At 34.2% G+C, this 12050-nt stretch overlaps 1 protein-coding gene across 3 annotated transcripts in view; it reads left to right on the top strand.

Moving 5' to 3' along the window:
* ZFAT (zinc finger and AT-hook domain containing) overlaps positions 1 to 12050 on the top strand; it is a 280081-nt gene that overhangs the window by 143109 nt on the left and 124922 nt on the right. For all 3 annotated transcript variants that reach the window (XM_031947230.1, XM_031947231.1, XM_031947232.1), the window contains 2 exons: positions 2217 to 2304; positions 6792 to 6941. In XM_031947230.1, the coding sequence (XP_031803090.1) occupies positions 2217 to 2304; positions 6792 to 6941 (238 nt within the window). The remainder of the gene's footprint in view (positions 1 to 2216; positions 2305 to 6791; positions 6942 to 12050) is intronic.

Raw genomic sequence — 12050 nt, 5'->3', positions numbered from 1 at the left:
TTTTTGTAGAAAGATGGTTTTGTCAGCTGATTCAAAGATGCATTAGAATGCATTAACCATGGTGTCTGACTGTGTGGGTCTGACTGTGCATCCTCTCTCAATGGTGAAATCCTGTGATATAAAATGGGAACATTCCTATCATTTAGAGCTCTTCTTCCTTAGTTGACTGCTTCCTTCTTTTCCAACCTTATTAGACTTTCTTCCCCTTCATATATTTTCAGATCTAGCCACAGTGGCTTACTTAAACATGACATTCAACAGTCTCTTGTCTAGCTTGTCCATTGCTTGAATGCTTTATTCCTTCACCGTTGCTTATTCCCCAATTTTTTTTCTCTCCAAGTTTCAGCTCGAATCTCACTTTAAAGAGAGCTTTTCCTATTCCCCAGCAATTAATGCCTTCCTTTATGACACTAACTTTTTATTTTGTATATATCTAAATATCTGCATATTGTTCCCCCATTATAATGTGAGTTATGAAAGGTAGAGATTGTTCTTTTCTTTTCTTCATATCCTCAGTGTTCATTCCTGACACACAGTAATAATGTAAATGCTTGTTGATTCACAGACTTTGTGGGTAAGTAGATATCGGATCAGACTTAACAACTGATTAAATGTCTACAATGGAAATTGAAAAGTCATGAAGGATTTGTAAACCTGAGTGAATTGAAAGCTGATGGTGCCTTTGAGAGAAACAAGAAGCTTAGGGAGAGAGGTAGGTCTGGAGAAAGAGAGGGGAAGATAGTGAATTCTATATTGGATGTATTGAAATTGAAATATTTATACTTATCTTGTTATGAGTAATTGTTGGGTAATTTTTGATTCATGGAATCATGTAGATAAAGATAATTGTTGAAACTTATAGGAATAGAACAGAAGAGAATACAGTTTAGATACTTGGAATATATCAATAGTCAGATGATGGCTTATGGATGATAGAGGAGCCATAGTAAAGGAGAGTGAGAAGGATCAATCAGACAACAAGGAAAGGAACCAGGAGAGAGCTTCATCAGGAGAATTCAGAGAAGAGAGTATCTAGGAAAAGAGAATGGTCCATAATGTGAGATGCTGCAGAAAGATTAAAAAGAATAAAACTGGAGCATTTAGGAAGGGACAAACATATCAAGATTACATTGAGAAAAGACAATTGGATTGGGCTATTAAGAAATCAGTGGTAATTTTACATGGGCAGCTTGGTGCCACCATGGATAGGACACTGGCCCTGGAGTCAGGAAGATCTGATTTCAAATCCAATATCAGGCACTTCTTAGCTATGTGACCCTAGGCAAGTCACTTGATCCTATTTGCCTCAGTTTCATCATCTGTAAAGTGAACTGGAGAAGGAAATGGCAAACTACTCCATTATCCTTGTTAAGAAAACCCTAAACTGGGTCATGAAGAGTTGAACAGGACTGAATAATAATAGATAATTTTAAAATTTGATATAAATCAATACACATCAATACATATGTTTTCTTACCATCAGCTATCTTGCTCATCATATATAAGGAGGAATATTTATCTTGATTATAAGGAAAAACTTCTTAGCAGTTAAAGGTGTCCAAAAGTTGAATTGGCCAATTCAGGAGCAAAGTGAGCTCTTTATCATTGTAGGTAGATCTGAAAGTTAGATCATTGTTTCTTGGTGGTATTATATCATAGGTGGGATTCTTGATTTCATTAGTGGTAGGACTAAATGACCTTGAAATCTGTCTTCTGAAATCTGAGTCTGTGGTTTCATGTTATTCTTCTATTGTTTCCCAATGCTTATTAGTCCTTAACTTTAAATATTTCCTAAAGGTTTATAAGTGAGGAGAGGGCATCAAGAGTGAACATTTATGAATGGAATCCACAAACACAGCATTGCATTATTTTGTTATTTGTTAGAGTGCCATTTTCTCATCTAACTTTTACAAAGTAGCAAAATCATCTAGTATCAGTTTAATCCTATCTCCTTCGTCAGCTCTCTCCATTTTGAAAATATCATGTGTGATAATATGGCCATGAAGAGGAAGCTTGATAGAGAGGAGGAGAAAGAGTCCAAGATAATTCACAAAGGCTGTAAGATATTCAACAGTTGTCTCTAAAACGGTCATTCTAGTGCTAACTTAAACAAGAAGTTCAGATATAAATCTTTGTTTATTTGTTGAGAGATGTGATTTTCAGAGCCCAGGTTTCCATCTTGTAGTGTTACTGATTATGTTTTCTTTCTATTTAAGGACAAAAGGAGTTATTCTTGCCCAGTATGCCAAAAGTCATTTTCAGAAGATAGGTTGATAAAATCACACATTAAGACAAACCATCCTGGTGAGTAAAAGCTGTTCAGAAGACACATAAAACAAGGAAGAATAATTTTCACCTTACAGAATTCTTTTTGAAGGAATTGTATTTGAGTAAAATTGATATGTTTTATAAAAAATAGCATTGTACATTATTCCAAATGAAATGAGGTGAGAAGCCAATTTCTTTAATAGATTTTTTTCCTCTCTACAAACGCATAGACCCACCCATACCTACATACATCTCTACCTACCGCACTACATAGTATACAAAGCTCTTTGTATCCGAGTATATGATGTGTGTGTATATATATATATATGTCTAACATACACATACATATTACATATGTATATCAGAATAATTCTATCTATAGCTTTTAGATATAAAAGTATATAGCTTTTAGCCTTTAAAGCAACTCTCATATAAACTTAGTTTTGGGGGCTTTTAAATTTGGGATTGGTGAATTTATTAGTTTTTAAATTAATATTTTGATAACTTTTAGCATGATTGGTTTTCTTTAAACAATATGTATTTTATTTTATGCATTTAAAAAATAATTTGAGAAGGGACCCAAAGGCCTTCCTAAACAGCCACAGGTATCCATGACACACTGTTGTTTATCCTTACTTTTCAAAGAGGACTAATGACATCCCAGGGTGATATGATGGATGTGAATTGGATATAAGTGAGGAAGAGTTGCACAAAGTCATCGGCCTCACTCTCTCTTTCTGAGTCACCAAAATCCAGAACAAAGTCAAGAGAATGATGGCCTAGGATTCAGTGGAGGATCTCAGGGTCTTCTTTATCTGACCGAGCTCTAAGTGCTCCCCAGCAGCTTTCAGCTGCCTTCGTAATCATTGGAACACATTGTTCTCATCTGCCCCCAGAGATATCCTTACATGCTTGATGTAGTTACCTCTCCTCCACTCCCCTAATTCACTGAGGGGTTTTAGACCTATCATTACCCTCAACTTGGTTTAATCCATTTGTCAAGATAGTTTTACCAGCATGTGCCTGCTGGTGAGAGTGGAGCCCAGGTGAGCATGGGGTGCCAGGCAGATACCAAAGATGAATAAAGGAACCTGGAAAATGTTCAAGAAGCCTTCACATTGGAACTGCTAGTCTTCCCTGAACACCTTGAGAGTGATAGGGAAAAACTTCCAGTAGGAAGAGAGTTTTTTTTTTTTTTTTTTTTTTTTTAAGCTGAGATTTGAGGGAAACTTGGAGGCAGAACTCATCCCACAGCAGTTTTTAACCTTTCGGGATACCTAACACATTTTACTAGGCATTTTCTGGATCCTAGCCCCCTTAACTATAGTGTAATAAAACTCACGTTTCTATTATTTAAGCATAACAAATAACTTTCCTCACAAATCCAATAAGCTAAATAGTAAGTACAGAATATTATTTTATCTGTTTTGCAGATGAGAAAACTGAGGGCACTGTGAAGTCCAGAGTCACACTGCTTCATGTGCTTAGAACTCTGGTCTTCTGTTTCAACTCAGGGGGCAAGACTCCAAAGGAGGCAGCCAGGTGCCACAGTGGATAGGATGCTGGACCTGGAATCAGGCAGATTGGAGTTCAAATGTAGCCTCAGACACTTACATTATAAATCTAGGCAAGGCAATTAATGTGATCGATCTGTCTCAATTTCATTGTCTGTAAAATGGAGATAATAAGAGCACCTGCCTCCAAGGATTGTTGTGAGGTCAAATAATGTTTGTAAAACACTTTGAAAAACCTCTTACACTGTCTAAATGCACATTTTCATGTCTTTGTAACTTTTGAATCTCCTTACCAGTGCCTACAGCTTGCCCTGGGGCATTCTGTGGAATAGCCATTCTTAGGACCAAAACTTGTGTTAGCTAGAAAGTACTTTAAAGATAACCAAGCCAGTCAATCAGTGAAGAAGTATTTGAGTTCTTACTATGTCCCAGGCACTGTCGGACTTGATGGGGATACAGAGCTGGCCCAGGAGAAGTCTTTTTGATGGCAGTGAAAATATTGGGTTCAAATATAGAAGGGAAAGTTAGATAGATAAGGGGCTGTGGAGGCAGCTTCAAAAGTGAAGATTTGTATGTGGATATTTTGGGGGCTGGGGGAAGGGAGAAGAAAATGAAAATAGAATACAGTGAAAGTAGAATGAATATATATATATATATATATATATATATATTCAATTTTTTTTTTTGCTTTTGTTATTTTGTCATATACATTTATTTGTATATGTGTTTTAAGGGATACATTTTTGGATAACAGTAACACATTGCAGTGATTATTTTATATGTTGCCATATTATGTGTAACCTTATTTCCACAAGGTATTACTTTATATTTTGTAATCAGAAAGACCTGAGTTCAAATGCTACCTCAGATATTTACATATTTAGAAGCTGTGTGACCCTGGGCAAGCCACTTAACTTCTCTAGGCCTCATTTTTCACATCTGTAAAATGGAGATGGGCAGTAATAATCTACTTTCCAGAATGATTGTGAGGCTAATTTGAGATATTTGTGAAATTCTTTGTTAACCTTTAAAAAATGTTCTATAGTTCATTTACCAAGATTTTTTTTTTTCTTTCTTTACTGTAGTACTGAGATATAAAGAGTTTCTTCTTTATTTTTCCTGTTGTACAGGTGGGGAAACTGAGCCACTAGGGATGTGACTTCTGCCTCTATTCTTAACAATTAACAGAGAAAAAAAATTTCTCTACATCTAGTGATTGGCTTTGTTTCCCCCCAAGATATGGAATTCCATTAAACATTTTTGAATGGAGTTTAAATAAAGGGCCTAGTTACTTGATTAATCAAAAAATATTGAACATCCTTGATCTTGGCTGCCTTAGTTCTCTTCTTCATTGGCACCAGTACCTTTTCTCTAAGATTACCTTCCATATGCACTATATACATATGGATTGAGTATAGATAGTTTGTTGTGTCCCTCATTAGATTGTAAGCTCCTAGAGGGCAGAGACATTGTTTTGCTTTTTTTTCATACACACACGATTAAGAACCCCTGACTGACAAAATATCCAGGAAGTGGCCCGCTTCTAGAAGGCAAGAACTATGTGGTAGTCATTGAGATCTGGAGCCTCAGAGTAATCTCTACTTTTTTTTTTTTTTTTTTTTAAAGTAACCTCTATTTTCTCAGACCTTAGCATCTTTTCTTAAATTTTGACCTACTTTCTTTATTATAAATGATTAGGTCTTTGGTAAGAAGTCAGAGGATTCATTGCTAGGCTTTGCTTTAGACATTTTATTAAAATACTTATCACTACTTAAGGCTCTCTTCCTGATAAGTACTGATGAGGTACTATTTATTCTTGTATGTCTGGAAAGGTGAGACTAAAATGTTGTCCTAATATTGTCCTTATTCATTCATTCTAAAGGCACAGGGCTAATTTCTGGAGGTACAGCAACAACAACAATAACAAAACAAAGCAAACAAAAGACCTCAAATAGTGTCTCTCCTCAAAGAGATTACATTTTCCTGGGTCAGAGGATACAACATTTATTTAGATACTAGAAGTAAATTCAAGATGAACTGTGGAGAAAGCATGCTTTGTTCAGCCTTGAAGAGGATCTGCTCAAGGTCATGCAGCTCATAAGCATCAGAGTCTGAACTCAAACCTTTTTTCTTTTAATTTAAAATCCATTACTCTTTCCTCTGTGCCTCAACAGTCTCAATGTGATAATTAGTTTCAAGTTTGAAATTTTACTTGACATGTATACCAGTAGCATTTTAATGTACTCTTCTCCAAAATACAAAATGGAATCTATTTGCCATCTGGCAAGTGGCTTTCAAGCTTATATATTTTAGCTCCCTGTCATTTTTCTCTACTCTGTCTATAATATTTGTTCAAGAAGCCTACGTTACTGCTAGTGAGTGAATGGGGGAAAAAAAAAACTGAAAAACAAAGAAATGACAACTTGAAGAGCAAGTAATAATAATGTTAAATCAACCAATTTCAAATTAGAAATGGACAGAAAATGAGCATGCTACTCAAGTAGGCTCATCCAACAACCTATTTACCTGTACAAGTAATATCCAAATGCCATGTAAATGTACATGTGATCTTTTGAATTGTAACATTTCTTAGAATAAAATTAGTGGAAATTACTTTTGATAGCTAAAGTCTCATTTAGAACCTGAACCAAAAATGATCAAAGCATTGTTATGTTTTATTTGTTGTTGTTGTTCAGTTGTTATTCTTCCTCTTTGTGACCCCTCAGACCATAACACTCATGCTGCCCATGGGATTCTCTTGGAAAAATTTTTTGGCTTTTCCTTCTCTGGTGGATTAAGGAAAACAGAGACTACATAATGATTTCCCCAGGGTCACTCAGCTGTCTAAGATTGAATTTGAAATAAGATCTTCTTGACTTCAGGCCCAGTGCTCTATCCAGTGAGCAACCTGGTTGCTCCTGTTTTTATTTACAATTCATTTTTAAAATAGATTTCTTTGATGCTTAGATCTGTTTGTTCTTCTTCTTCTTCTTTTTTTTTTTTTTTTAGAAGTCTCCATGAGCACCATCTCTGAGATTCTTGGCAGAAGGGTTCAACTCAAAGGACTAATTGGAAAGAGAGCTGTAAAGTGTCCATATTGTGACTTTTATTTTATGAAGAATGGATCAGATCTTCAACGTCATATCTGGGCTCACGAAGGTAATTGTATGTGCTTTTGAAATATAATGATCTTTCTATTTTAGTTTTATGTTCTTCATTAGGGTGATATTGAATTAGATGAGGAATGAATGTCGGGTCCCTGGAGATCTAGGTCTGTTACAATTCTCCAGTGCCTCATAGATATGTGTCCTTAAATCTGCTATGGTCAGCAAATTAGCAGATTATGTCTGAGTTTACATTTTTCAATTCTATGGCTTTTTTTATTTAACTGTCTTCATTAGATAATATTGAGACGGCAAAAGAGTGTGAAGAAATAATAGCCGTAGACACTAAAGAACAAAGAAAAGCACCACCTAATCATTTTGTTAGGAAGAGCAAACACCACCTTGATGAGTTAATGATGCCTAATGAAATCAGCAAGCAAAGAGAAAAGAATGTCTCCATACATATTCTAGCATGCAACATTTTCTGGAGTTAATGTTTGAATCCATAAATAGCACTTCTTTTAGAGTTTCCAAAATGAAACTAAGAAAGTTAATAAACCAGATCTCTATTATGGTTATGTCTTACCTTGGTCAAATGAATTAGTTGCAAATAAGAATTCTCAATGGATTTACAAATAACATAAAAGTAGAATGGGAAAAGTATTTCTAGTACCATTAATATTATCTTCTCCATTTCTTTATAGAATGTGTGTTTAGGGAAAGAAATTGGAAATTTTGCTTTTACAGTTTGTGAGAATAACTATTATATCATCAAATTACTTAGCTTTTAGAAAAGTATTTGTTCTGCAAAATATTTTGGGATGTAGTTTATATACCAAGACGATACTCCTCAAATGTTGTGGAGAATGCATATGATTTGTTTTGTTTTTTTTCCACTGATTCCTGGTAGTTTTTGTATCAAACCATTCAGAATCTGCCACCTATGCCTCTGTTATTTATGACATCCATTTGTGAAATGGTTCGTCAGACTTGGGTGATCTTTGGGCATGCAGCACAATGAAGGTAATTGGCTTACCCACATATAGCACATATAACCTTGACTTCATTAGTCACAAAGTGAACTCAAATTAGGCTGTTCAAAGAAATAATGCAATGAGTGTTTCACCACTGATATTTTAAGTTTCTCTGGAGCATCAGGTGAGAGGAGTTAACTTTCTCAGATGTATGACATCCGAATACCAAATATATCAGTCTTGTCTAGCAGATATAGCAAAACACTGAATTTTAAAACAAAAATTTTAAACTCCTTATCTGTGTGACAATGTCACACCAGTTCTCTTAAATGTCTTTTTGAAATTTTCCTTTTATATATATATATATATATATATATATATATATATATATATATATATATATATGTATATATATATATAAAATATGTACATATATATTCCTTTTCTATATATATATGTATATATATTTATAAAAATTATCAAGCATGTATATATACAGAGCACTAAATCTTGAGGTAAGAATTAGTAGAAGAGATTAGCATATTAATACTGTTGTCATTTTTGTTAGTTATGATATGTGAAATATAGACAACATTGATATTAGAAAAAGTGAAATTGCACAGGCAACTCAATGGATAATGGTATGAACTACTTGGATAAGAATGGCCTTAAAAAGTTCCATCAATTTAAATTTTTTATATTCATCCTCTATTACTTAATTTTTTTTCCATTTTAAAAATTCAAATTCATCAATAAATTCATTGGTATCCTTGAAATTTATCTTCTCCTCCTTGTTGAGAATGGGCCTTCAGAATTTCATTATTGAAAGCATCCCTTTTTGCCCTATAGAATTTTAGGTGATGGAATCCTATGAATCTTTTGAAATTAGCTCTTTTTAGATCTCAGGTTTATTTTAGACTGTTCCCACTTTCCTTCTACTTTTATAATATAAAATCAACTGTGTAGTGATCACTTTATTCTGGGGTTCTCATTACTTTTACTTCAACAACTAATTTTCCTATTTGGTGAGAATTAAGGCCAGAATAGCATCTTGTCATTTTCTCCAACCTTATTGAAGATTAAATTATTGTGAGCCCAAGACATTTTCAGTTTTTCTGCTGTTATCTGATGGAGGAGATGTCTGAAAAATTAAAGTCCCCCTTCATTATCGTGTTGCCACAATGTCTTAATTATTATATATTTCCCAAACTCTTCTTCTGTTTATCCCTTTGTCTTGCTGATAGTTAGTAATACTGTGATGACACTATTGCTTCTATTTCTTCCTATTGTAAACTTTCTATAAACACTCTCTTCAGTGGTTGTCCCGTTTTTGCATGAATCAAAAGACTCCTCTTAGGTTCCTGGGCTTACATATTGAGTAGATCTTCTTGCTATATACATAGTTCTACCACCTCCTTTTAGCCATATTTTAAGCATGGTTCTTATTTCAGAAAGTCTTAGAGATTCCTGTGAGGTCAAATTCACCTCCTTGTCCAAGTATCTTTAATTCACTTGGCATATTGCTCATATTAATCATGTTCATGATAATCATCACAATAAATATATATGTACATATATATATTAATTTTTGGCAGTGTTTTACCTAAATAATTTCAACAACCCTATGAAGTAAGTACTGTTTTTACTCCCATTTTATTTAAGAGGAAGACAAATAGAAGTTGAGGCATTATTCTGAATAGCTAAAAGCTTCTGGTTTGATCTTAGTTTTCAACATCTATCTATCTTGAGTTTTGGAGAGGCAGTATGTTATCATGGGAAGACCAATCAAAGGAACCTGGATACAAATTTCATCTCTGAAATTAACCATATGACCATAGCTATATATAACTATCTTCTCTGGGTCCTGTTTTCCTTACTTGTCAAAATGAGGGGATTGGACTGGACCACCAAAATCTCTTCAACTGTAGAGCCTATGACATATGACCTTCTTAGCGTTACCCAAAGTATCTAAAGTGAGTTTTTTTTTAATAATAGATTTTTAGTTTCAAAAAATATGCAAAGATAGTTTTAAACTTTTACCCTAGCAAAACCTTGTGTTCCAAATTTTTTCCTACTCTTCACCTTGCCCTTTCCCCTATACAGAAAATAATCCAATATATGTTAAACATGAACAATTCTATATGTATTATCACATTTATCATGCTGCACAAGAAAAATCAGATCAAAAAGGAAAAAAAAATTAAGAAAGAAAACAAAAAGCAAGCAAGCAAATAACCAAAAAAAGGTGAAAATACTATGTTGTGATCCCCATTCAGTCCCCATAATCCTCTCTCTGGATGCAGATGGCTCTCTCCATCATAAGTCTGTTGGAATTGGCCTAAATCACCTCATTGCTGAAAAGAGCCTTGGCCATCAGAATTAATCATTGCATAATCTTCTTGTTGCTGTGTACAATGTTTTCTTGGTTCTACTCACCTCACTTAGCATCAGTTCATGTAAGTCTCTCCAGAGCTCTCTGAAATCATCTTACTAATCATTTCTTATAGAACAATAATATTCTATAATATTTATATATTATAACTTATTCAGCCATTCCCCAACTGATGGGTATCCATTCAATTCCTAGTTCCTTGCCACTACAGAAAGGGCTGCTACAAACATTTTTGCACATGTAGGTTCTTTTCCCTTTTTTTATAATCCTTTTGGAATATAGACTCAGTAAAGACATTGCTGATCAAAGGGTATGCACAGTTTGATAGCCCTTTGGGCATAGTTCCAGATTGTTTTCCAGAATTCTTGGCTCAGTTCATAATTCCACCAACAATGTAGTAGTGTCCCAAGTTTCCCACATCCCTCAACATTTATCATTATCTTTTCCATCATTTTAGCTAATCTGAGTGGTGTGTAGTAGCACCTCACAGTTGCCTTAATTTTCATTTCTCTGATCAATAATGGATTTAGAGAATTTTTTCATATAATTAGAAATAGTTTAAATTTATTCATCTGAAAATTATTTATATCCTTTGACTATATATCAATTGTATTATGGTTTGTATTTTTGTAAATTTGAGTCAATTCTCTATATATTTTAGAAATAAGGCCTTTAGCAGAACCCTTGGATATAAAAACTTTTCCTGAGCTTTCTGCTTCCCTTCTAATCTTGTCTGCTTGGTTTTGTTTGTACAAAACCTTTTTAATTTAATATAATCAAAATTATCCATTTTGCATTTCATAATATATTCTAGTTCTTCTGTAAATTCCTTCTTTCTGAGGTCAGTTTTGAGTCCATGTCTTCCACACTCCAATTGCAATGTTGTATCCACTATATGACTTAGATTCACATAGATATCTGAGGCTACCAGTTTTCTTGCCACCTTTTTTCTTAAATTTTGTTCTCTAAATTATTGAACATTTCCTCTTTTTTAAATTGTTGCTACTTTCTATGGTACCTACTTGTGTAGCTACCCCATGAACAATTTTTTTTGTTTGTTTCCCTTCCCTTTTGATTTGACATACTGTGCTACCAACACTTCTTAGCATTTGTCAAAGAAGAACAGCTGATATTTAAGCTCCTCTTACCTCTTTCTTTCACGGGTTTTTAATCCTTTTTTTTTTTTTTTTGTGGGTGTCATGGACTCTTTTGGCAGGCTGGTTAAATCTGTGCATCTTTATTAGTGTACAGTTTTAAAATTCATATGGTGTGTATGTGTGTGAGTATGAGAGAGAGAGAGAGAGTGTGTAGAGAGGAGAGAGAAAAGGGAGGGAGATTACAAAGAGGATTACAAAGGAAAGCAGTTATAGTGAAATACAGTTACCAGAATGTTAAAAGGAATCACCATGAATTCAATTGGTTGAGAATCTGTGTTCTATTTTCCATCAGTCATGGCTCTCTTCATAGATTTAATTAAGTTCCCTATGCTCAAAAAGTTATCAAACTGTGCATACCCTTTGATCCAGCAGTGTTATTACTGGGATTATATCCCAAAGAGATTATAAAGAAGGGAAAGGGACCTGTATGTGCACGAATGTTTGTGGCAGCCCTTTTTGTAATGGCTAGAAACTGGAAACTGAATGGATGTCCATCAGTTGGAGAATGGCTGAATAAATTGTGGTATATGAAAATTATGGAATATTACTGTTCTGTAAGAAATGACCAACAGGATGATTTCAGAAAGGCCTGGAGAGACTTACACGAACTGATGCTGAGTGAAATGAGCAGGACCAGGAGA

This window comes from Sarcophilus harrisii, chromosome 1 (genome assembly GCF_902635505.1).
Source record: "Sarcophilus harrisii chromosome 1, mSarHar1.11, whole genome shotgun sequence".
Taxonomy (NCBI): Eukaryota; Metazoa; Chordata; class Mammalia; order Dasyuromorphia; family Dasyuridae; genus Sarcophilus; species Sarcophilus harrisii.
The sequence above is the reverse complement of the archived record's forward strand: the minus strand, read 5'-3'. Positions and strand labels throughout refer to the sequence as shown.